The sequence below is a fragment of the Echeneis naucrates genome, chromosome 19 (genome assembly GCF_900963305.1).
Source record: "Echeneis naucrates chromosome 19, fEcheNa1.1, whole genome shotgun sequence".
Taxonomy (NCBI): domain Eukaryota; kingdom Metazoa; phylum Chordata; class Actinopteri; order Carangiformes; family Echeneidae; genus Echeneis; species Echeneis naucrates.
The window spans coordinates 7,954,814-7,981,658 of record NC_042529.1 but is presented as its reverse complement, the minus strand read 5'-3'; the positions used below and the strand labels follow the sequence as shown (position 1 = coordinate 7,981,658).

The 26,845-nt window shown below is 39.2% G+C and overlaps 2 protein-coding genes across 2 annotated transcripts; one reads left to right on the top strand and one right to left on the bottom strand.

Moving 5' to 3' along the window:
• Window positions 1-635: 635 nt before the first annotated feature.
• Window positions 636-8,558, bottom strand: lgi1b (leucine-rich, glioma inactivated 1b). Its single transcript, XM_029527830.1, has 10 exons — window positions 8,347-8,558; window positions 8,144-8,215; window positions 6,751-6,822; window positions 6,046-6,117; window positions 4,291-4,362; window positions 3,422-3,591; window positions 3,022-3,186; window positions 2,574-2,794; window positions 1,846-2,092; window positions 636-985 (listed from the first exon to the last, which is right to left on the bottom strand). The coding sequence occupies exons 1-10, from the start codon at window positions 8,556-8,558 to the stop codon at window positions 636-638; spliced, it is 1,653 nt and encodes a 550-aa protein (XP_029383690.1).
• A 1,353-nt stretch (window positions 8,559-9,911) lies between these two features.
• fra10ac1 (FRA10A associated CGG repeat 1) lies at window positions 9,912-24,002 on the top strand. The gene is made up of 14 exons (XM_029528446.1): window positions 9,912-9,999; window positions 10,941-11,020; window positions 11,249-11,341; window positions 11,673-11,718; window positions 11,916-11,992; window positions 12,181-12,264; window positions 12,405-12,489; window positions 13,979-14,024; window positions 19,634-19,747; window positions 20,854-20,896; window positions 21,623-21,756; window positions 21,892-21,942; window positions 23,120-23,204; window positions 23,806-24,002. Exons 1-14 carry the CDS (start codon window positions 9,982-9,984, stop codon window positions 23,846-23,848), a joined length of 999 nt encoding a protein of 332 aa, XP_029384306.1. The 5' UTR covers window positions 9,912-9,981; the 3' UTR covers window positions 23,849-24,002.
• Window positions 24,003-26,845: the final 2,843 nt, after the last annotated feature.

Here is a 26,845-nt window from a genome sequence, read left to right as displayed (position 1 = left end):
TACTTATCTTACTGTGAAGTTAATTTTCCTGAAAGGCTTTGTTCAATGAAGGGGGACTTAAAAAAATGTCTCTAGTGGCCATGACTACACATTATGTGTCCTTTTATTGAAGAAATATTTTACTATGTAGTTAATGTTACATTGATCATCACCACCAAATACCTAAATATTTCTGAACAAATTTCTACAAGAGAAAATAATACTTAGGTGAATGGAAAAAAAACACCTGAATTTAAAACGACTGTAGCAAGCCTATGAGGTTGAATAACAAACAAAGGCATTGATGTGATAGTTTGTGTTTTCCTTTCAGATAGTCAGTTCGCTGTCTGTCAAATAAAAAATAAGCTATACGTAGGAAGGAATCAAGATGACAGTAACAAGGTGAACTTGTTGCAGCAGATTGCCAAACATTGGGTATAAATGAGTGGAGTATATCAGAGTAAACCAACTGATTGTAACCAATGTAAGATCCTTTTCAGATTCCTTTTCTTGAAACTTCCATTTTTATTTCATTTAATTTTTTTTTATTTAGGGGGGAATTTCTGACTGTTTCAAACTTAACTAGCAAGTTAATGAAATCATAAAACTGCATTTGAATGGTGGTGGACATCATTTGGGCCAATTTTTCTATGGGGTTAATTACTCAAGTCAATCATGAGGTGCTCATATATCTGAGTTTTTCCCTTGAAGCTGGATGCAAACAGGAACACCCGGTCGTCAATTGAGACTACAGAAAATGCTCGAGGCGCCTGGATATTCAGCTCCTGAGATTGGACAAACTGATCCGTTTTGGTGTCCCATTGGTAGACCTGCGTCAGTGAATAATCGCTGCCCAAGATGGCATACTGCCACTTGCCAATGGAGACAGGCTGGAACACCATGGAACCACGGGAGGGAAATGTCTGGACCTCTTTGAACATGGCACCGTCCCAGCGCATCACCTTGGAGTCCCCAATGAATCTTGTTAAGCATATAAACAGATCACCTTGGAAAAGGACAAAGATTCAGGGAACTGTTTAGTTCACACATTCAGCTTCTAAATCACAACCTTAAATAGGAAAACTCACCATGACAGTTTATTAGGCAAGCCCAAAATGATCCTGAACTTGTCAACAGCTACTGAGCAATTTGTAACTTATAAATGAGCTCTCACTTTATAAGGAACAAATACAGGAAATACTTAGCAGAATTGCTTTACGGCCAGCTTTTATTGAGGCTGACAGTTGCATTAGGACCTTCAAAACAGATACCAATGAGACATGAGGCACAATGACAAATCAGTTTATCAATAAAATGTTGAGCCCAGGTCCAAGTCTGCTGTTACTTAATAATTTAATAAGTATGTGTGCCATTTGTACAATAAGAGCAAACTACCCGACACCAACCATTGTGTTTATTCTTGTGTTGTAGTGTTGATGATAACAATCGTGTTTTTAAAAAAAGATTTTGATATTGTGCTAATAATCCACACATGATTGAACAGATGAATGCGGTGACGGCAGATGTTTGGATCTTTTATTTATCACTTCAGGTGGTTTTTCAGCATCCATTGAGTGCAATTACTTTTTGTGCCCTTTGCTCAATTATGCAAAAATCCTTCAAACACTTTTATTAGAATCTAATTAATTTGAAAAAAAGAAGAAAAAAAAAAACATGACATAATAAACTGTGAATAATGTTAAAGGTCAGTTTGACTGACAGCATTATTTTGTTTAATAAGAGAAAAAAGACTTTTAAAAACCTTTGAGCCACAATGCGCTGATATTGCGACAGTTCACTGTGTACAATATGTCAAAGTACACTCTGCATATATATATGTACTGCTATTTAAGCTGTAGCTCTCACCTTGGACTCCAAAATGTTTCACAGAGAAGACATCCTCCATCTCTGGTATGTCAGTCCGACGGTCAAACTTTTTTTGACCTCTGTTCCACTGATACACAACGGGCCTCTGGGAGCTGCTGGACAAGATCAAGTGGGGTTTGTTGGAGATCTCCAAATATTCTACATCTGTGTCACGGTACCACGGGTGGAGCGACTGGTGAGAGTAAAAGCCATTGCCATTCCATTTGTACACTGTTGTGGAGCCAGCCTGTGAGAGAAACACGTAAACATGTAAAATGCCATTAACGATCAACTTAATTGAAAATACAACTCACTATAATAATTGTTTTTAAAAGCAATGTACAAAAATATGTGAGGAAAGGGTATGAGATCAGAATGTGTGTGTGTGTGTGTGTGTGTGTGTAGTCTGAATGTCCTGAAACATATGTGACAGCATATGCGAATGTTCAGCCATGCCAGGGTAATTAGCACAAACAGAAACAAAACAACATGTGGTGCAGAACAACAGGGGAAAGGAAAAGCTGACATGGTGCAAAGAGTATTTTAGAGGAGCAGGGTGGACACAATCATGTAAACACCCATGAAATATAATGGACTCAAGTACAATCGATTTGTTGATGTTCGTATTAAAAAGTAAATTGAGCACTACCACTGTGCAATACATTCAAGTGGAGAAATGATCTGTTTGTACTTTGATCGATGAGAAAGGAAAGGAAGAAAAGGCCAACCTTCGAACTGTCAGCAATGACAAAGAAAGACTCCCCGTCGATCATGAACGTCTCCACATCGTTGGGTTTACGAATCTTCAATATGTCAATATCCTGGATCTTGATGAACTTGTTGGCGGAACTGTCACGCTTGTAAATGTGTGAGCCACCAAACAACTGGGCCACAATTACAAAGAGGTGGTTGTCAATCACCATGGGCTTGCAGACTACAGTGGAGGTGCCTAAAAGGGAGAAGAGAGGGTGATAACAGGAAAAAACATTATAAACACAACACAAATAATTATTAATACTCGAGGAAAATATATCATTTGTTTTACATATTAAGTTATACTTAACCACGTTGACGCTGAAATTGATCACATTGATCAATTCTTCATATCTGTATTGGTCATTTCTATCCGAGTAAGAAATTCCACATTTCTGCTCTTTTTTGTGTTTTTGAACTCACTCTCAATAGTGTCAAAGGTTCGGAAGGTCATCTCAACATGATCCCATTCCAGGAAGCTGCACGTCCCAGCGAAGGGCTGGGGGAACACAATATATTGATCTTTGCCGAAGATGAAGGCCTCCACTGAAATGGACTCAAACTTCAGTGACTGATAAGAGGCAAACTCTGAAAAGTATAACACAATGATCAGTTTTTTTTCTCTATCATACTGACGCATTTTTCCACAGACAGGTAGGAAAAACACTGCCTCGCTCTTCTGCTTAATTCAGAGCAGTGAAATTGTTAGTAAAGACAGGATGGAGGCAATGGAGGTGAATAGGGTAATGCAGTTTCTCAGAAACAATGAACTCTTGTTGATGTATATCCTCTGTGTCAAGGGGCGGACACAAGGAGATGATACCTGCTGTGATGCAGTCGAAAGAGTTCGGCAGCAGGTCATTGATCTTCTTCCCCTGATGAATGGGCGGCCCGCTGCAATAGATCTGATCCAGGGTGGCATTAGTGTAGTGCATCCACTCCACCAGCCACTTGAGCTTGCAGTCACATATCAGGTTGTTGCCTCGCAGATCCCTACATGCAGGAATGAATTGTGGTAACATAATATCATGAATTTGCATTTTTAAGCATGTATTTCAAACACGTTTCTGCTTCCCGATCCCTCCTCAACTTGGCTGCACTTTAGCTTCGATGCAACAACACCACAACAAGTGGGCAATATTGCCCGAGTGGTCTCTGCTTGTTGCCCACTCTGAGTCTGAATTGCCATTGACCTTTGCCGTTTGTATTGAATCCGCACACATACGAATACTCACATACCAAAACAACATACACACATTGCAGACTGTATTATTCCAGCTTATTGTGACAGCAAGGGCAAAGCCAGCAATATTTTTTTCCCCCTGAAATTGAGTTGTTTACCGTTTACCCTGACATTCTGGCTTCCTAACCCAAGTTTTTCTCTACAATCGACTCTTTCTTCAAACTCCTCCTCCTCCTCAGTCCTTTCCCCTCTATAGGGATTCCTCTCCTAGCCCACCTTAGTTATATCACTATATTTCATAACACAGTTTATGTAAAGAGAGGAGAAAAGAAAATATTTTTCTCAGCAATGTCAAATCCTTTCTTTACTTCAGCAAAAATCCTTGAAAAAATCCAGTACAAAGAGATGATGGTTACCTCTGCCCATATTAACTATATATACAGTGTATGTATTCATTTAAAAGTGAATTACTATGAATATTCTGTGTTTGCAATACAGACTGTGCTCACACTTTGGTCAAAGCATCCATGCCCTTGAAGACATCCTTGGGAAGCGTCTCAAGATTGTTGTATGCCAGACTCCTAATCAACAAAAACAAAACCAAAGCACACAATGATTGAATTAGAAGTAGACCGTCTCTCCATAAATAGCAGAGACTACGACATTGCAATGGATTATAGAGAGTAGAATAAACAAGTTCTTGTGCCAAAACAATGACAAAACCACATCATTTGTGAGGTTAAAACCTGAATCCCCAATTTCTGTGACAAAGCAAAATGATATAATGAGTATTTGAAATTCTAAGCAGTGAAACGGAAGACGATAAAAGACTTAATTATTCATTAATTTAGACAGGGCAGTTAAATGGAGGGGGATATCATTTGTTGGAAAAGGGGGACATTCCGTTCTTTATACCACTCAGCCATTATGAGAATCTGTCCAAGGTAATATTTGATTCTCATAATAATGGCCACAACTCACACAGTATTACTGCTCCATGTTTTTATTCTTTGGCAGCCTGTTAAGACCAAACAACAAACGGAGACCCTGCGGACACGTTTCATTTTTGAGCATAGAGACTGAACTCCAAACCAAAAAGCACTGTGAATGCAGTGAAATGTCACCCTAATTCATGGATGTTGCATTATTTATTTGAAAGTCAGTTTGCCGGGGGGGAAAGCCATTTTACTTTAAGTTTGTGCAAGAATGTGCTCTCCAAACAGATTTTGGGGGATGGGGGTGGGGGGCTGGGGGGCAGAGGGGACAGAAATGAGCAGGGCTCATGAGATGCAGTTGAAATAAACACATTTACTCGTATTGGGTTACATTTTAGTTTTCTTTCCTTTAAACCAGTGATGGTATCCACAGCATAGTATCCCTGCCATTGTTAGTTCCAGGTCGTATATACATACTTAAAAACTCACCATTTTCAGCATTAATGGCCCAGTGACTTATCATCAGAGTCCTCTGAATAAATCCTGTTTGGAACTTGTGTGTTTGTTTTCCTCTGCAGCACTGAAGCATTGATAGTTAACCACCCATACATCCACATATTGTGTCATTCACGGTGAAGAAAACAAGCCTGGAAACATTCATTTGAACATTCCACCCTGGGCAAGTACAAAATGCTTAAGGCACTAGGATGTCATGGACTTGAAGCACATTAGGAACCATTTGGTTTAAAGTTACTGTACAGTTATATTTAGTCATGGCCTCTGGGTCAAACGTGTTATCACCTGTCTTTGGTTCTGCTATGCTTGCACTTTGGGAGAGTGGGAGAGTTTTTCCAAAAATACAATGTATATACTGTTGTTAAGCATTTTCTTTTCTTACAGTGAGACATCATGATTTCTGTTAAAGGGGAGGCTATTTTAAGAAATCTTTCTGTTTGCATGTAGAGTCATGATCATCTGCCTTTCAGGAACCTGATCATGCTGACACCTTCAGCAGGTAACCTTAGACATCCCAACTGGCAGCAGCAGTTATGCCTACTTTTGCAATTCAGACCGTAACAATGTGGTCTGTGGGAGAAAAGGGCAAAAGATGGCCACTTATGTTGGAATCATTTTGGAATCACTACCTTATTATCTTTCATTACAGGATCTCCTTTAGAGAAACTATTTGAATGAGGTATGCCAAAGAAGTGTGAAAGCTTTGGGGTTAAAATCAACACAATTGCGAATGAACAAAGGAAGAGAAAAAGCAAGATCCTCAGTGGTAAATTTACAGTAATATGATGGTGCCCAGAGAAACAGAATACTTACAGATGTATCAGTGCTTTCAGGCCCCGAAATGCAAACGGAGATATTGATGCAATTTTGTTATTTTCAATGAATCTGTGAACAAGAGGCAATTTTGTAGATTAAGATAGATAGAGGTGATTTCACATCTGAAATCCTTTAACTTTCTTCCACATTATCTCCCTTTGCTGTTGTCAGAGGGTTGAGTCTCTGCCCTAATTGCATATTACACTCTAAGTGTAGACATATATCCCGAACATTCGCAGTGGAATAAATGTCAAAATGAATTAAACTTTAAAGGCCCTGTGCACGTAAACAGTTTCCAACTATTATGGGTAATTTGACTTTGACTGCTCTGATGGATGCCAGACCTACTTAGCTTGGGAACAACATCAAGCAAAAAAACCTCATGAACAAATCAAAATCACAAAGACATGAATTGTCCCACCCTGGTCTAATGACGTATTTCAAAAACGTATGAGTGACACATGGGTGTGTAGGCACTTTAAAAATTTTTTGCGTGCATTCCAGTGTTGCACAGCTTTTGACAGAAGTGTTGAGGGACACCTACTGCATCTTATATAATGTCATACAATGTTTTCATTGTATCGTGTATTGTCTTTTTATTGTGCATTTCATGATATCTTCAATAGAAAATCACTAAAATGTATACTGACTATTTATATATTTAGAAAAAGACAATAGCAAGCTTTAAAGAAAAATACTCACAGATATTCAAGATGTGGTAAACCTAGGAATGCTCCTTCATCAATGAGGTCAAAGGAATTTGCTGTGAACAGCCTATGGTGAGAAAAAGAGCTAAAAAAGTAACTCATAGTAATACACTCTATATTCTTAATTAGTTTCCATTTATGCTCTGTAACTCATTTCATTCACATCCTGTTGTAATTTTTGGCCATCTAAAATCATATCTCCTATACAGCCCCAGCTAAACTTCAAAATATCAACAATAATCTTATTGAAAGTTGTAAAATGTGGAGTTTCTTTTTGTTGCCAAAATAAAATCTGGGAGCTAGATTTTAAAACAGTTTTATTATTGAATCCAAAACGGTGACTAGGATGGTTTGGTAGATTTACTGCTAGAGACAGAAGTGTAATTCAGTATTTCTGCCCAAAGTATGCCGTTTTTTAAAAATTTATGAAATGAATGAGACAGAGAAATGGCAGCTCACTCCTACGCACTTTCCAGTCACCTTTACTGTTCAACTCACCTCATTTGAAATCTAGTGAAAATACATTACATTTCATCGGCATTTCATAACATATAACATTTTAACCACAACATAGACATTAAGATAATTATAAGATGTACATACAGTGATCCAGTTAAAGCTGTCACAGTCTGGCTGGTGGCTACAGAGAACCCCCATTGATTTAGTAGGGCTTTAATTGAGGTTATTATAAAACAGGAATTACCAATTAATCACTTTCCCCAACCCCCTGCTCCCCCAGCCAACCTCTCAGACATCAGTGCATTGATACCTTCTCCTATGTGAGAGACTGTGCACATCCAGACTGATTTAATGCCATAAGTAGAAAAGGATGCCAAGACGAATGTTTTGCTGAGACAAGACGGTGCTCAGTGACAGTGTGCTATGTGCAGTGAACTGAAACAAGGCTGATTAAAGGCTGACCTTGCTGTTGATTTGTGGATTTGCAATAACAGATTGCTCAGTAAACTCTGCTCCAAACAAAAACATATGATAGTGTGTCATGTCAGGATAAAATGTACTGTTATAATGTTTTGGTAAGACAAACACCTTTTTTTTCCCTTTATACCAAGGAGCACACTCATTATTTATCTCTGTCTCTTTGTCTCCAAGCACACAAACACAAACACACACACACACACACACACACACACACACACACACACACACACACACACACACACACACACACACTCCCCTCTCCCCTGCCCCTGCTGTTAGTTGCTGTAGCCATGTGGTCTATTGCATAATCCTGACACAATTACTGAGAATCCCTCTGAAAATCTGCAAATTAGCCTCCATAAAGGACCTCTGGGGAGAACCTGCCACACAGACAGACAGACAGACAGACAGGTAGATGGATAGATGGATAGATACATAGATATACTCACAACAGTTGTAGGGCAGGCGTGTGAACAAAGCTCCCCCCGGTAATTTCATGAAATCCAGATTTGACAAAAGATCTGAATACATAAGGAAGGCATATTACATTTGAATTCATCATTTCATGCTTTACCTTATGGCACGAAAACACCATAAGCTTTGTTGACATTACGGAAGCCAACAATGAAATCAAGAGTCCAGGACCACTTACAGTGAAACCACGTCGGAGGGGAAAGTGTGAGGCACGGATTGGACATTCTCACACAGAGCATTATCTTTGGTACAGATACATCCAACGGGACATCTGGGCTGCCTCACTCTCCGTCCCTCCGCCGAAAGCAGGGTGACAGCGGCGACCCAAACCAGGAGCGTCCATCCTCCCCATCCTCCCCATCCTCCGACTGCTCTGCCCGGGTATCCCATTCCGTCCGTCCCGGCCGACAACTATCACCCCTGGAGCATGCAACTTCTATGAGCCAAATCCAAGAGAAGTGATCACAGGACGATTTTTCCCTTTCTTTTCCTTTTTGGTAAATATATAAGTATATATATTTATATGAGTCTTGTTTGTTTTGATGACAGACGCTGGCGTGGTGACGCTCTGATGCAGGCTTGTGTCTATGCTTCTTGCGTCTCAATGGGAAGGCACCAGTCCAGCGGATTCGTTCTGCAAAGCGTAGGATTTCAAATGCAGGACAGACATGAGAGCACCACAGCCTCAGATTTTTGTCACGAAAAAAGAAGAATGATCAATGTTCCCCCCAAAAGGAAAGAAACACGATGGTTAAAAAAAAAGAACAACCCTAAACATCGGTCTATTTCTAATTAGTCTGCTGTTGACAGAGAAGTTGTCCTGCAGACTCAAGCTGCAGGCATGAAAGGAGGAGAAAAAAAAAATAAAAGCGTAAATTCCCGTGAGAGAGAAAGCGAAGAAAGAGAAAGACAGAGGAGAGAAAGAGAGGGAGAGTGCGGGGGGAGAGGCCCCAAGGTGCGCTTTTTTATCAGCGGTGCCAGCTATTATTTATGCGCGCTTCAGAGCCGTGCATGTCTAATGGAAAAGCGCTATTCATGAGCTCTGTGCAAATGCACCTGCCTCACTCATTCAGATCCTGCCTCTTTTCTCCCCCGCTTTGGCATAATAACGACACACACGATTAAAAATAAATGCAGAATGGTCTAACATTCATGATCTAGCCCAGCGTTTGTGTCTCACTGCCTCCCTTTCTGTCTCACATTGACTGCCCTGTTCAGTTCACCGGGTTGTGGAAAAGTCATAAAACACTGGACTTCTGTTGCCAGACCGTAGTGAACTTTCACCCCCGTCACCTTTAATAACCCTAACCCGTCTCAGGGAAACACTCAAACAGACCCTTGAATAATGCCCTCTTTATTTCCCATCTACAGTGCAAAGGCCTCAGTCTGTCCCGGAGCGGAAATGAGGGTTATGATCATAATCACTCACAGGGAAATTTGTTCTAAGATGAAAGTCATAAATTAGATTTTTTGATTTTTGCTAATAAAGACTGAATATTAATTGGTGAATTAGCCATAGGGCTGGCTAACAGAGGCACCTCAGTGGCCCATAGAGAGATAAAGCTTTCAGTTTGAATCAAAACAGCCACATAACATCTTGGGTTGAAAACACAGAGAGGCTCCTGTGTTAATATTAACATCAAAAGAGACGTATCTTTATCTCAAATTACTCTGATTATCACTGAATAATTTATTGAAGCACACTGAACGTCATCACGCCGCGACCCGCCATAGTGCGTCATCATTTGGCGTCGTGCTTCTCGTTTTGTAAATATTTAGAAAGCAGTTGCTGGAAACTAAGGAGCAGGACCTAATGGATAATCTTGTGAAGGTAATGGGACCGTATGAGATCTTTTACGCGTGTGCTATTTATCTTATGTGGACCAGTTTGTCAGAAACGTAGCGATTCACGTGTTTCTTACTAGCTAGTTAGTAGCGACGCATTAGCTTAAAGATAAGTTAGCCAAAGGGTTATATGTTACCTACGATGTATGGTAATAGCAGCATAGTTGAATGGTGCAATCCACATCGATATGTGTATTACTCTTCTGGGTAAATGTTACAGTGGCAGGAATATATTAAACATCAAGAACGTAAACTGGGGACCTGATGATAATGGTCGTATCTGTACTAGTAAGAGCTCCAACCTGATCTGGCTGTCCTGCATGTGTCTCAGTGACTGGTTATGTGCAAACATCTAATTTACACTCCTTAAAATATGTCATATTCCGCAAGCAGGGCTGTCTGTGTGTGTAGGTTTGATACATTAAGACCTGTACTACGATGACAATTCAACATATCTGGGAAATGTTTTCATCATGTGGCTTGACCCAACCAAACACTGACCCTCCTGGCTGACCTGTACTATAAAGCTGGTTATTAACACGTTTAGCTAACCCTGGGTTTATTTTTAGGCGTTTTTAATAATGAGCATCATAGTCAGAACCTTGAATAAAGAAGCAAACATAATATGAGAATAAACTGTGGTGGCTGGAGCTAAATTCACTCACAGCAACATCCTATTTAAGATGTAATCTAAACAACAGTAAAGAATTCTGTCAGTCTGGCTGAAAAGTTAATTCATTATTATGGACATATTTAACAATGCTCTGGGTGTGTAGTTTTTATTTACAGTTGACGCTATCAGGCCCCCTCACCCCCCATCATCTGAGCTGCTATGATGAAAATGAGTTTATATTAAGTTTTGAATGAATTCCTTCGTCTGATCAAATGTGATTTCACCAACACATAGTAGTTGCTGTGTCCTCTCAGGTACACGGAAGTGGGGGCTATGACTCTGACTTCAGTGATGATGACGTACAGGGAGAATCCTCACAGAGAGGCCTTAAAAGGTAAAATTAAAAATACTAAACCAATTGGTTTGTCTGTCTGGTGTGACCAAAAGCTTGACATAAGTTTGACAGCAAAGGAAGTCACAAAAAGGATGATACTGTGGGAAATGTAAATGCTTATTTTACAATTTTCATTTATGTCTTTAACAGTATTACATTTAGACTGATGTGTGTTGAAAGCATAATCCCATAACACTGACTTTTTCTACTTATTTGCATCTTTTTTAGGAAAAGTGAAGCAGAAATCTTACAGAAGCCATTCCAGGAAGGTCAGCATTCCCAGGTGGCTCATCGGAGTTTATACTCTAGCGAAGTGGACAGGTAGCGTGCAATTAATAATTTTTAAGCATGCAAGTAATTGCGTTTTATGTTTAATTATAGGTAAGTTTACTTCTTGCATCCATTGCGTAGTTTAATTTCTCTTTCAAAAATCACCATCATTCCTTTTTGATCAAATACTCACATTATAATTAATGCTGGTTCTGATTATGTACAAACATTAGCTAATTTTATGTGCAATTTGCTATTTTTTTTTTTGTCAGTTCAATATTGATCCTGATCTGATTGTCGCAGAGTTTGTAGTAAAACCAAAATAAAACAAAAATGTGAAAACTGTTGATGCTTTTAACCGATTTTATTTCCTGATTTTCAGAGAGGAAGCCAGGAACAGAAGAGCACACCTGATATCAATGAATGCTGTATCCTTTATAAATTGGCATTTTTCAGGTTTAAGGTTTTCACTTTTAGAAATCATTTAAGACTTGTTGGTTAATCTAAACGTTTGTTGCCTTCATTTGAAGACATTAGAACTAAGGAATATGGGAAATGTCACTTGTTTTTCAGTGTACAGATGTTAGAAATGAAATAGTTGCTGACCTTAAGTGGATGTTTCCAGTTTGAGCGCCATAAAAAGTTTGTTGGTGACTACATACTTTATTATGGAGGTCAGATGGCTGACTTCAAACGCTCTAAGTAAGTACTGTGGCTCGCAGTAAAATTTATCAGTCTGTCACTTCACCTAATGAATATATATATATATATATATATATATATACACACACACACACACACACCATAAGTACATTTATTGAAATTGTTTACTTTATCTGTCTGTTTTCTGCATGAAAAAAGCCTTTTATATATTTCTTTGTTTCCCTTAGTGCTAAAGACAAAACAGATCGGGATGTGCTGCGTGAGAATCATCGCTTTCTCTGGAGGGATGAAGACGAGGATGACATGACATGGTGCACATCAGTCGTCAATTATTCATACTTGCTGCTATAATATTTAGTTTGATTTTGATTGTTGTTCTAGTCTGTTCTGAAAATGTTTGACTCTAAAGGAATTCTAAATATATGGAAACTCTGAACTCATTCTCTTTCAGGGAAAAAGAACTTGCCAAGAAGTACTACGACAAACTGTTTAAAGAGTACTGCATAGCTGACCTCAGCAGATACAAGGAAAATAAGGCAGGATAAATCCATTCTTTGTTGCTTTTTGGAAAATGTTATATAATAATCAAATGGCTCATATTGCCTGATTTTAGATTGTAGATTTTGAAGCCTTTATGTGTCTGTAGTATGGTTTTATGAAGTTGACACTGTTTGAGCAATGTTTAGTCACTAATAACAATTTTGCACATTCCATATTACCACAGTACTAATAGTCTTTATAGTAAGACTATTATAAATCTCCCTATGAAATCTAAGCTGTTGCAGCAGCAAAGAAACAAAGCTGGAGTAAAGCACTTGGTTGTCATAAGGAAGAAGTTACCACAACAGCAAAATGTACTAAAACAAAATAATGCAGCGACTGTAGACATCTTCGCAATTGCAGACACTGCTGCCAGGACTTGTCAGGATGATCCATTTTTGCTCTGTGCTCCAAAATGACACTAATTGCCCCAGTGGTGGCTCCACGAGTTAAAGGAGAAAATTCCACAAGCCAAACACTAATACACACAAACCAACACAGGTCTCTTTAATGTACAAGTCAGGGATATGATGTATTTTGGCTCTTAGCTCTGTCTCTTGCGACCACTGCACCTTTCTGGGGTGAATCCAAAGTTTAAATTGACTCTGTGTTAAACCCAAGGGCAGTCTGCATATAACTCAATAGCTGCACTGTTTGGTCTGTTGGTGTTGTAACTAAACTACTGATATCAAAAACTGCGAGTGATATTGACGTACATAAGCCAGCTGTCATATGTGCATAATACATAGTGTCCTTAATAGTTAGAGGTGTTATAGTTTAAATTAAGAGAAAACAGCCCTGACATCATAAGTCCAGTGGGCTCGAAATTCTACATGAATCCACTGCTAACCATTAATTATTCTAATTTGCATAATGATTGCAAATGCAGTGGTGAGTTGCATCAGTCCCCCCAGTGTAGATGCATTTTGATCTGTAGTGTTAGGCAAATGAGGTGCGACAGCACAGACATATGAATCCACAGGCAGAAAGTGTGCACCACGCAGACACGGCTAACAAATTAATGACAAGTTTAAATGACGAGCTCACCATCTGTGGTGCTTCGTGTTCACTGATGTTTCAATTCCAGCCGCTGACGATACTTTATCCATGAATGCCATGTTACATAAGGCATGAATGCGTATGCAAAGAAGCAAAGCACAGTAATCACATTAAGATTTGTGCTTCTGCTATTCACACCATCTGAAGAGCGTTTACATTTAATTTTTTCTTCCTATGATTTTTATTCTATTTGAGAGGTTGGCCAGCCCCTACTGCCTTCACACCCTGAAACACTGAATTCTTCCTCCGAAACAAATGGAGCTGAACGCTAATGACTATTCAAAGGCATATAACAATAAGATATTATAGGATTTTATAATTTAATCTTTTTAATTTTTATTTTTGGGGAAAACTGTCATTTGTGTTACTTTCATTGAAAATGACTTTGCTGATTTTCACTGATCTTGTTAAATTTGTGCCTTACAGTTTGGATTTCGTTGGCGGACTGAAAATGAAGTTGTCTCTGGCAAAGGTATGACACGTACAAAACTTACTTTCAGTTTTGAGTTTCTGCATTTCATAAGTGTTTTGAGTTTTCCCCGTAATGTTTTCTGAAAACTCTATGCACCATAAAATCGACATTTTATTATCTTTATTAGAAACATCACCTTTCTTACTGAAGTGTCTTTAATTTGTTATGCAATCACAGCAGAAAAGTGAGAAATTGAAGTGCACTCACAGCAGATAAAATCCATACTAAATTTGATTGTGTTGTTGATAGGTACTTTTCTCCTACAATGCAATGCAGAGAAGAAATGAAGCAGCTGTTCACAGCTGGAAAAGACATTAAATTATTGATGGTGAAGAAAAAACTTGGAAAACAAAACTAAGTATCATTTAAAAAAAAAAAAAATACATTTTACTTTCTATTCCTGAAGCTTGCAGTGACATTCTGCTGTTGCAGTTAGCTGCTCGTCAGACTCAGCTGTTGTAGGTAGAACCTTACACCTTTACCTTTACACAGAAATCGTCCCCAAACATGATCATACACCTCTTTCTCCACTAGATGGTGACACAAATAAAGACAAATAGCATCTCACATGCTGTGGATTCTTCCTAACACAAACCTGTCTTAATTTAAGACTCTTACGGACATGCTCATTTCACTTTGACTTAATGGAATGTCAAAAAATATTTAAAATGTGTGACCTCTCACCTGAATTTTCTTTTTTTTTGTCTTATTTACTCGGGAAACTAAACCACAGCAGTGTATTCATACCATTCAGTAATCCATAAATGTCTTCATTCAGACCGATGGCTGTCCATACCTAATGTTTTTGTTCTCTATTTATGTCTCACACCCGAAGAAAAACCTAATTCTGCTGCGAAGCTTTTGATGAATATTTAATTGGACTGTGATGTTGATTCTTACAATTGCCTCATGAGCTGTCCGTTTCTTGATGATTATTGTAAATTAATTGCTCATGATTAGTGCAGCACCCTTCCCTGTCTGCTGCTCTGTTGTGTGACAGTGACATATGGAAAGGCAATACCAGCAGCTCACAGAAGGTGAACCTGCCCTGAAAGCTCATTGATATGCCTCTAGATACACACACACACATTTTCCACTGGAATAATTTGTTCATGTCTACATCAATACAACCTCAAACACTGACACAGTGCGTCCGGGAAAACTGATTTAGCCAATATACTGTTCCAGATTAAGATTGTGTAAACCTGTTCTCTGATAGTTCACCCCCTGTAGTAATACTCTACAGGAAGAAGAATTAGACCAGGCACTTTCCTTCAGCTGTCATGTATATCCTTTGTGTGCGTTGATGATTTGGAGTGAAATGCCTCTTAAGCACTATTTAGTACACAGGACACTAAACACTCAGGTGGATCCTGTTTGCTCAGTTGGGGGCACTTGATAAACTCGACATGAGTTGATTTTGATTTAATTTGAGGAAACTCGATGAACCATCACCAAGATTACTTGATTCCCCATAGTTCAAACTTTTCCCAACTAAACATATCCTGCAGATCCTTTTTAAGGAGCACTGCACTTCCACTGGAAATGATCCCCTTAGCACCCCCTGCTCTGTATGCACTTCAGGTCACATTGGTATTAGGTAATGCTGACTACTCTTCACCCAGTCTTGTAGATTACCCAGAGCACTGACCTTTCTTTTCATGGCCACAGTGCGATATGGGATGCAGGAGTGTGTAGTGCTGAAAGGTTGAATGAATAATTTTTTTAAGAGGAAGAGAATGAAGCAAGTACACAAGAGGGGGGTCACACTGTATTTTTTCCTACATCTGAAGGAATTCTAAATGCTCATCCTCACTCCTTATGTCAAGTCCACAAACACTCAACATCTGAGAGACTCTTGAATTCTTCCAGTTATGTGTGGAGGAAGAAGTCAGAAACACCTCCTGTGACCAGATCTTAAAGGTGTCTGGCGGAGGTTTTTTTTTTTTTTTGTGTGTGAACAACCAAATGTAATGTTTTAAAATTTTGTCTTTCTTGTGTGCATTGTCCAACAAACACGATAAACATTTTTAAAGATTATTTTTTGAGGTGGTCTTTCACCTCGCTGCACTTCTTTACTACCATTAACTAGCTTGCATTTGTTTTTGTGCGCACAAACCAAAACATTGCTTTGTAGCACTACTAGTGGTTTAAAACTCCACACGTGGTACCTTCATGTAACCGAAGTTCATTTCCTTTCTTCTTGTGCACAGCTAATATTAAGCACCACAAAAATGTGGCTTGGCCACATGGCCTCTCTGCTTGTACCTACTATTACCTGAGTAATAGTAGCATTGTAATGTTTTTATTGTGGGTTTGCCATCAGGTATAAATTAGGCTTTAATCTTGCTGTCAGCGAAAGGTCAAAGATCAGATGTAGGTGTGGCCAGTCTTATTTTTTTGGAGAGCTTCCTGTCAAAGTAAATCATAGTATTAGAGGTCTTGGCTTATGTAACTTTCCTGTCTTTCAAAAATGTTTTGTACATTGGCCTGAAGTGGAGGAATCAGGTTTGACCCTCCTCTGCCGCCACATGCAGTTAGCTGGGGTGTGAGGCCTCTCTGAACTGTCACTGAGGTTTAATAGTTTTCACTTACTGAGCTTGGAGTTTTCTAATCTCCCTTTGTAGGATTTCATTTTCTAACTTAATTTTTAATTATTTCAACTAACTCTTCCCTGTCTGAATCCACCTCTTCAAATTTCTTTTTACAACCTCTTAAATCCTGGCATTTTCTCTTCATTGTCCACTTCAAGTCAGAGCTTTAATCTGTAAGACAGGCCAATTCAAAGGTGAGACCTTTAATTTGTTTTAAATAGTTGCTACAACGTAGCCTGGACTCCAATATCGGCAGCATTTATGCTTTATAAAAATATCCTGCTGGGTTCTGTTCTTACAGACAAAATACTGTGACTGTATCTCATGTGTTGAAAGTGATAGCTCAATTGTTCACAGCTTGCAAAGCTTTCAGAGTTGTTTAGTAAAACCATGGAAGTACAAATGTCTCTGTTCTTACTTTTTTTTTTTTGTATTTATCTGTGAGTGTGTTGCAGGACACTCCATATTAAAACTACAAAATGTGAATATTTCTCAGGGTAATGTGGGGAGAGACAAATGGAAAACAAGTCTGGACTGCTGGTCAATCTGAGGCTAAATACGATCTAGATACAGACGTGGGGCTATATGAACAGAGAAGAAACCTTTTAGTTGCCAATTACATTCATATTATTTGAAAAATATGATTATTTCCCCACAATAGCTAAATAGTTACTGGACATGAATGCACACATCAAACAGACTTTTCAATCAGTTTGCATTTAAAGGGTCACAGAATCTATTTTTGGGGGCCTTTTAGGATAAGCATAAAAGGCTCTTCATGAGCACTCTTCACATGAATTACCCCCATTTAACTTTGATTTGATTAATATTCCACTGAGTAAATGATAAATGTCATTTATCAGAAATATTAATCATAAGTCAGTCAGAGTTCACCATCAACTTTAAATTGCCTGTCATATTTGAATATAGTTTCCAAGACAAGCATAGTTTCAGAATATTGTGAACTTTGTGAGTAGTTATTTAAGAGTGAATAAAAAGCAAAAGAGCACAGGTTCAGGTCACAGCCCTGTGACTTCATCCAGTGAACGTTAATCAGGCAGCCATCTGTCCTGTGGCGTATCTGTCTTGATCTCAGGCTGCTGGATCGTGGCATTAGACACGGTTGACGCAAGAGGACAGGAGTTCCCTCTCTTAACAGGTTTACTTCAGCCAGCCTGGTGTCAACCCGTTTCACTGGGCATGTGAGACTCACCTGAGGTGTGAGGATACCCAGCACAACAAAACGCGTAGCTCCTTCTTTTCCCCTTCACGTATTCAACAGATGCATAGAAAAGCTTTTGTGTGATGCTTTTTTTTTTTTTTTTTTTTTTTGCAATGATGGGATGTTGCGTGTGGCCATTATTTTAAATATCTGCCTTTAGAGCAGAGTACCAGTGTGCTTATTACCCTTCGTGTTGGAAATCGCAGGAGCCAGAGGCAGAAAATCAAAAATAAGTGAAGAATTCTTTCCTGCCCTTGATTGTATTTAGTTTTTGACATTTAGTTAATCAAAGAAATTGCCTGGAAACAGCTTTATATCGAGTCTGTCAGTGTTTTGGTTATGAGTAGCTCGAGGGTCAGACATATTCACACTGCATTGTAACCTTCAAATATATCACATTCTTTTATAGTTGATACTGACTGGTCCTCTGTAGCAGCAAAGGGATTGAGCACCTTGTTCAAGGGCACTTGGTTTTGTGTAGGCAAAACACAGGCTTAGCTGCTTTCTTTTTACATAAAAGCTGATGTGTGTACACACGGTGGATGCATGTGTTTGATTGTGTGTATGTGTGCGTGATGGATAGAGTGAAGATGACTGGAGGATGCTGGTGCGACCGCAATTGACGTCACCAATGATGGTCAGCCCTTACACATCTCCAAACACCGGTCACTGCTCATGTTGGCACAGAGTTGAGAAGATGGACATGCACCAAGTCACACCCATGTCGTGTCAGAAAAGACCAGTCATTTGGGAATTGAAGGGATATGCTGGAACTGAGTATCTTCTCAGCCATTAGGTGGATTGCCGTTAAAGTCAGCATTCACAGTTTGCCAGTAATTTTAATTACTTTGTTGCAAACTTTTGGTGCTTTAAAGCTGAACATTTTCTGACTTTTTTTGTGCAGTATCATTCAGGATAGCAAGTTCAGAGATTGAATGGGATCATGTGGTATCAGAGAAAAATCTAAAATGTTTATAGCTCTGTGGTTAAGTATTAAAAAATATGGATCAAAATCAGAATTTTGGCCATAATAATGAAGAGAAATACAGCTCAGGATTACATTTTTTTAGGGTATGCTTATTTAATTTCAACCATGAAGTTTTACTTTTTCTGGGTGACTTTATTTATTTGTGATCAAGAAATCTTGAGTTTAATGTTGTTAGTTGTTAGTTTTGTTTTGTTTTTTTTTGCCTCAGCTAATGTCATAGGACTTTAGTCTAATACAGCACGTGATGAGAAAGTCCGCCGTATGGCCTTGGTCACTCAAAGCCATGACAACCAACGTCACCTCACCTGAATTTTTACTGCTCACTGCAGGTGAGCGGGGGCATCACTTTGCTCTCATCCATTTGCCAAGAATGGACTGCTCTGACGCACTCACTCTCCCTGCTACAATCTGGAGGAACCCCAGAGACCAGATCAGTGCCACCTTAAGCTCCTCTAGGGATAATAGGAAGGCTGTGCAGCAGCTGGAGGGAAGCCTGAGGAGATGAGGCGAGGTGAAGAAAGGGAGATGAGACGGAGCAGTGGGATAAGGAGAAAAGGGTGCAGAGCAAAGGGAATGGGGATTGGGGGGGGGGGGGGGGGGGGGGGGGTGTCATCTGAGGTGTTAGAGATTTATAGGCTGAATTTCTCAATTGTGAAATAAAAACATTTTCCTTTTTTCCAGTTCAATCTTTTTATACGAGGCCCCTGAGGCTTTCTTCATTTATACTTATATATACTACTAATATATTATCAACGTTGAGTGTATATTCATGTGTGTAAATTACATGTTCTTGCTAATCTTTTAGGTCAGTTCCAATGTGGGAATAAACGTTGTGAAAAACAGGAAGGCCTTAAAAGCTGGGAGGTGAATTTTGCCTACGTGGAACACAGCGAGAAAAGAAACGCACTGGTCAAACTCAGTAAGACACATTTTCTTGTTTTCTCATGTGTTTTTGTTTGTCTTTGTGCATGGAAAGGTCTGTGGCTGTGGCCTGGTCTGAGACCTGGCTCATAATAATCCTCCTTCAGGTATCATACTGCAGAAAATCCTGTTAGAATAATTACTATAATTGAAGGATCCACTAGTCATAGTCAGCTCAATCAAGCAGAAAATGGCAGTCTCTTTTAACAAGCTAGTGCAACAGGTTGCATCCCGACATGTTGTTGCACCATATTAAAACAAAAAAGTATTTCCTAATTTGGAGTAATCCTTAATCCAATGTTTTGACAGTAATGAAACAAGATCTGCCTGTCCTCCAGCCAAAACTCGGTGAGCTGCAGTCGAGAAATGTAATGAATAAGGATGATGTTGCACTGATTTAATGAAGATAAATTCTCTCTCCATGAGCAGTGTTCTCTTTCAAATATGAGAAACTGTTCTTAAATAGTAAAAATTTGGGATCACAGTTTTCTTTACCTTTCTTTACCTCCCCTTCTCAGCGGTCTATATGTATCACGTAAAACCATTGTCTCAATTTAAATTCAGTTGTTGCAGCAGATTCTATGGCAGCATGACTTGAAACTATAATGTTAAATTATTGAAAGTTAATAAAATTGTATATATTATAAGCTCTCCATATGGATTCATAAATACTTAATACAACAATCTCTTTTTAATTTACATGCAGACCTCGCAAAGGTTTTATAATGAAAGAAATACATTAAACATAGTTGTTTGGCCCCAAGGACACATGCTAGTGAGAAACACCACTTGTAAACATAACTAGGAATGTTTACAAGAAATCCCCCAAGCTGTATGCTTTGCAAAGGTCATTAAGTGTAAATAAACGAGAGATGCCCATGTCTGCGTTGTGTACAGAAGTGGTCGAATACATATCTATATAGATAAAGCTTCACGACCGTGTTCATCAACATAACGATTAAGTTGTAATGAAAAGCACAGAAATTTATGCTCGAGCTGTAAACTGCTGTAATAATAATAATAATGAGCAATGGCAACAATGAATCTCTGCCATCACTCCACAGGTAGGCAGGTAATGATGAGTCCATGTTGTTTTCATTCCAGGACTCTGCCCTGAATGTTCCTTCAAACTGAACCACCATCACAAGTAAGCCCGTCCACCTTTTAACCCTGGATGCATTTCTGCATTAAATATGGTGGCCTTTTGGCCCACTTTGAATGGTGTCAAAGACTGTTGCAAGCTCCTCTAACAGTGAGCCAAGTCACAATGGACAGTGGGCACGCATTATTTTGCAGCATGCAGGAGCTTATAATTCAAATCACAATACTTGCCTCCTGTCTGACCTTCTTAAGACTCAGTATTTTATGCCTCTGTGCCGGTGACAGCCGCGGCTGGAGGCACTATGTTTTCAGATCATCCATCTATCCCTCGCATTCTAGTGAGCGCAGTATTTCTGGAATGCCTTGATGGAAAAAATTTGGCACAAAGTTAGACTCAGGGAAGATGTGATTGGATCATGTCGATCAAGGGTCAATGTCACTGTGACCTTAAAACACTGTGTTTTGGCCATAAATTTATATGCATGTGTCAAATTAAAGTAAATCAATTTTATTTCCTTTCCCGGAAGTCATTGTGCTATATTATATACATAATATATAATATAATGTCAAGTGGAAGTATGAAGTGAGATGGCTCTAATCCCATCTACTACAAATCTCTCTTGGTTATTTAAAGACCAATTTTGACACTGAAGCCAAGATTAATTCATGACCCTCTCAAAGCGCCATTGGTTTTTGAAAATTGTATTTCAAGAAGTGCCATCGTTGTTTGCTTTGTATTCTGATAACAGTTTGGTTGTGGCCGTCTTTGTAGGAGGAAAGAGGTAAAAGCGAAGACAAAGACTAAGAGGTTATCGGCGAAAAACCAGGAGCCTCCACACAAGAAGAAGAGGAAGAGATCGTCTTCACGTTCCAAGAAACACAAAGCCAAACATAAGAGGCACAAAGGTAAGACTGTTGCATTAATGACAGTAGTGAGCTCACGTTTCGTACCCAGAAATGGTGTGATTCCCATTTTTCCTTATGGTTGACTTGATAGTCCGCTTTGATTAAATCTTAATTTACAACTCTGTTTCTTTACAGATCACTCCAACTCTTCCAGCAGCTCAGAGGAGCCGCTGAACTCAGACGAAGGTAACATTCCTGTTTCCACATGCACACGCACACAGATCTGCCTCCCCCATTTGAAAAGTTTATGACCTGCTCTCTTGGGCCTATAGACCATGACGCTCCTCCAAATGTCTGGAGTGAAAACGCCCAGAGAGTCTTTTCTGGAAACACATCCATTATCTTTGTGTTCAGCTCTGTCTGGTTTTCCTCAGCTGTTCTTTTCACCACTCCTGACGTTTTTGCCTCCCTCTGTCCTCGTTTTCTGTAATCTGGTGGATGAGTGTTCGATTTGGGTGCATGGGTACAAGATGTAAACAAAATCAAACTTTCTTTTTCCAAAGGTCGTTGAATTCAGACACAAAGACATTGGCTGTCCTTTTCACATATTTATAGCAGTTGAAAGCCGAACTTGAAACTTTGGGATTTTAGGTTATCTTGTTATTTGTGAGTGATGCGTTCAGGGAGGGTAAAGGGTTTTTATCTGCTGGAAACTGATGCCTACTTTATATTAGGGCCACATTTATTATCTAACCCATAACCTTTGCTTTGCGCCATGTTATCTGGTCTGGCCCAGGCCTAATTAAAAGGGCAAAAATTGGCCCTTACGGCATTATCTACATACTGCGCTGCCTTTAGGTTCCCACCCAGAACAGTGCAGTCAGAAACAATTAAAAGTCCTAAAATTCCTCTGCTTAAGTACGACCAACCCCAGGTTTGCCCCTTGACAGCCAATTTTACCTATTTTGTTTGAAATAGCTTTTTAGGATTTGGCACTTTGGGCACATCTAAACCTTAAATAATGAAGCCCTTTGAAGTAGATTCTGACACAGAAGTGCAGGGGACTGAAAGGATGACTCCTGGGTGTCTCTTTCTCCAGATCAATTGCCCTCCTAGCTCAATTTGTCGCTGTTTTGGAAACATTAAATTTGTCTATCACAAACTATCTATTAAAAAACCCCACTTTTTGAAGCAGTCAGGGAAATGCAGAATGATTCTGCATTCATTCACAGAGATTCAGTACAGATCTTGGATTTATAGTCTAAGGGCTCACTGATCGATCACTGAGCTGATTCAGCTCGTCTCATGGCTGCTTAGGAGCAAGTGAAACAACTTCCTGCTCTGAGCCTACGCTGGTTAACAACTGTTGCTAGTTTTCCCTCCTTGTAATGCGACTGACAGCTCTCTGAAACTCTCCTGCTAGACTCTGAACCCGAGGAAGAGCCAGATGCCCAATCACAAGCCGATCACTGGCGAGGTCCCGCCCCAACGGTGGAGGAAAAGACAAGGTGAGACAAACAGCTGATGTTCATATTAAATCACACCACAGACATCCGTTACCAGTTAACCTATTTAGGATGGTGATCTCTACATAGCACAGAATGTGGACCACTTAGGCCTCACTAAGACATCCTGAGCAGACAGGGAGGTCACTAAACCTTTTACCTTACTATGTCACACACCTGACTTTAACATTACTGCTCTCATATACTACTGCAAAGGTCAACAGAGTCAATGTTCATTCAATCACATCTGCTATATGAGCCAAACTCTTGACCTCAAGACAAATTACATTTGGTTATATGATGGCAGTGCCTCTGACTTCAGTGCACTGGATAAAAAATTACTGAAGCGGAGAATGAGGATGAGCCAGGCTCAGTTATTTATGTAATAATTTAGGTTGAGTTGAATTTCACGCTTGCTTTATTTTACTCACAAAACACAATGATGATGCATAATTTAAAGATACAGAGCTACTCCAGTGTTACAGCTGCCAAGGATGGCAGGTGAATTAAGCGCATGTTTCGATATTTGTTGTCGATAAAAGCTGAGTGCAGTCTGTGTAAAAACTGTGCGTGGCAGGAACTAACATTTGTGTGATTTGTTTAGGGAGGAGGAGTTTGATGAGTACTTTGAAGACATGTTCCTTTGACTCTGCCAGAATCAGTGGAGATCCTGCTGTGACAACACCTTCCTTTTTCCGCACCACTGACATTTAGTGTGTTCGGTTCTGTCTTGAGGGGATGCGGTTTTGTTTAACTGTATGTTTCATTACAGCAACAGAAATAAACACAATGTTTACACTCCTCCCGTGGAAGTCCTTGATTTACGCCTCTGTCACCGTATCCCGCCGGCATCAGCATCCGCATTGGTAGGAAATGAAGTATACATATTAATTTCCTTGCTTATACACATATATTACATTTACCTAAATATAATCTTAATATATTTACATATACATGAGAATAAAATATACGTAAGTCACCTTTTATCAATTTGAATCTTGTGCTCTTTCTTACGCAAGTAAAAGTTCAAATGAAGTAATAGAGGAGTCAAGTGCTCTTCTTCCTGAAAGACAACAAGGATTAGCCTGAGATGTTCCCTCTGGCCTCTGACTTTGACTTGCAGAGAAGGAAACTGGGAGATTATAGACCTTGTCTTAAATAAAGACAATTAGTGTGGCTCTCACTGCTGTCTGCCTCACTTTAACTTCCCTCACTGCTTTCTCCGGAGAAAGGCATTTATTGTGCAATTGATGGCAATGTAAACTAGCAGGTGGTTAAATGGAATAAAAAAATGGGCCATTGAGCAGCAACCGCCGGCTATTGCTGAGCGGAGGTGGGACATGATTTGACTGCAGGCTAAACTTGTAAACTTTTCATCCTTAAAAATGCCTTCTGAGGATTTTTTTCCAAATCTTAGGTAACAAGACATAAAAAACGCATTACCTGAAAAATGACTTGTTGGCTGTGGTTTTAAAGTGGAAAATGACTTTCTCCTTTGTTGACAAAGTATTTTTAAATGCTAATACATTTCATTAGCTACAATACTGAACCTCCTATCAGGAGTTTTCCAGTCTCCGTATCACATTTATATTTAGCTCACCTGTTCGCCTGCTGCACAATTAATGTAAAAACAAACTTTCGAACCCTGCACATCATTCTACACCAAGGAGGTCAAATGGAATTTAATCAAACACGAAATTTTTAAAACTGAGCCCCACCAAGAGAAGTGCAAGCAAAGGTCACGTTCACAGTCTTAACTGTCCCACAAAATATTTGAAATATATCATATATATAATATGAAATATTTCATATATTCCATCTTCTCAGGGGGAGCCTCACTGGTACAGTATCCTGCCCTCAAACTTTAGTGTACTGTTACATCCCTGCTGCTGTGTTCTAAAGCACCATATTCATGTTTGTATGATTACATTACAAAATGCAATCTAATTTTTTTTTCCCCTACAAAATATGCATCTGCGAGAAGCTGGATGTTGAACACAGCAAGACAACGTTGTATCAGGCAGGGATCAGAACCAATCCACTGATCCTCTTTCCCCCAGAGGCTCATCCAGCTTTGGAGCCTCGAAGATCCCCGCACGATATGTGACTAAGAACGAGTTGCTGCAGCTAAGCCCAAGGTTTCTGAAGTTCATTCTCCGTCTTTGTCTAACCTTCTAGTGCACGAGTCAGGGGTGAGTAAGTGATAAAGCGGCACCTCTGTGCAGACGCTGCAAGTCTTCCATGTGTAGAAAAAGCATTTCTCTCAGCTCTTACAACTCCATTATATCCTTTATTTGCTTACACATATTACATCATACATACAGTAGAGGTCATTGCATACATCAATTGGTAGATTTCTAATGAATGACAGCTGTTGGGATAGGTAAAACGTTTAGAGTGGCTGTCATCAGGTATCTCACCAAGGAACCAATTTTAACAGCAGCTCCTCACTTCACCTCAAGCAGCAGAGCGCTTCCAGGTAGTCCCAAAGCCATTCTGATAGGATTAACAGCCTTTGATTGATGCCTCATTGATTAGAGGAGATGACATGATGTAACAGGAATTTGAGAGACACAGCTTGTCTTTGTCCCAGGAGGGATGTTGCTAAAAGTGTTTCAGAAGCCACATGAAGGAGCGGAGGGGCGGGTAGGCTGTCAATCCCCATGCCTGACCAAATCAAGCTCAATTCAGGGCTCACGTCAGAAAAGGTTAGGAGAGGTGGGCAGATGCACGATGAGATGATGCGAATCATCTCAGTGAAGATAGAACTTTGGTCTGGTGAGTCCAAATGACAGCATAGTTGCATTTCTATAAACACAGGCCATCTGCGCATTCATATGATGAGGCTTTGGCAGCCTGCTTTACCTCCTCCGTAAGGGTATGTCTAAAGCTGTGCGGATCTCAGATGCTGGCTGGCAATCAAATCAAATCCTGTCAAATCTTCTTACGGGGGAGGTCGATCTACTGTAGCCTTTTAACTGCACTTCTTGCCTCCTTAGACAAAGCAGAGGCTGCTTTTGCCTCCTTTAAAAACAATTTATTTTAAGCTTTAATTACTATTAAGTGTACACATTTACATTTTACTTGACTGCTATGATATAAACTATTTACATGTGAAATCATGCACATTTAAAATAAATCATTTGTGTCTCAAAATTGAAGTTATTATATTGTGTGTATATATATATATATATATATATATATATATATATATATATATATATATATATATATATATATATATATATATATATATTACCCATTTCAGTTATTTTTACAAAGTAGTTAGACAGTTAAATAAGCTTGCAGGTGGTTTATCAAAGCTGACAGTAATGCTGCAGAAATTCAAAACCATTATATTTTTGGTGCCTGAATGTGATTTTTAGTGTGCATTTGTTCACAGATTCAGAACACCATCTCTCATAGTTGGCCTCATGTCTAACTCTCCACCCATAAAGACAGTTCAAGTACAAAATTCTCACACAAAGAATCAAAAAAAATATACATTTATGTATATATAAATATATATATATATAGAGAGACAGAGATTGCATATTTAAATAAATATACCCTCGCATAGCTCATCTGCCCGTTTGAGGTAAGAAAACACCATGGTTGAGTGTTAACCGTTCCTTCCCGCTTCA

Excerpts from the sequence above, each read along its gene's own strand:
- fra10ac1 (XM_029528446.1), top strand. Across the intron at positions 11,342-11,672 it reads TACTCTAGCGAAGTGGACAG|AGAGGAAGCCAGGAACAGAA; the intron begins GTAGCGTGCAAT and ends CCTGATTTTCAG. Across the intron at positions 21,943-23,119 it reads GCCGCTGAACTCAGACGAAG|ACTCTGAACCCGAGGAAGAG; the intron begins GTAACATTCCTG and ends CTCTCCTGCTAG.
- lgi1b (XM_029527830.1), bottom strand. The coding sequence starts at position 8,558 with ATGGGATACCCGGGCAGAGCAGTCGGAGGATGGGGAGGATGGGGAGGA. Across the intron at positions 6,118-6,750 it reads TTACCACATCTTGAATATCT|ATTCATTGAAAATAACAAAA; the intron begins GTGAGTATTTTT and ends TCTTGTTCACAG. Across the intron at positions 2,093-2,573 it reads TCATTGCTGACAGTTCGAAG|GCTGGCTCCACAACAGTGTA; the intron begins GTTGGCCTTTTC and ends TTTCTCTCACAG.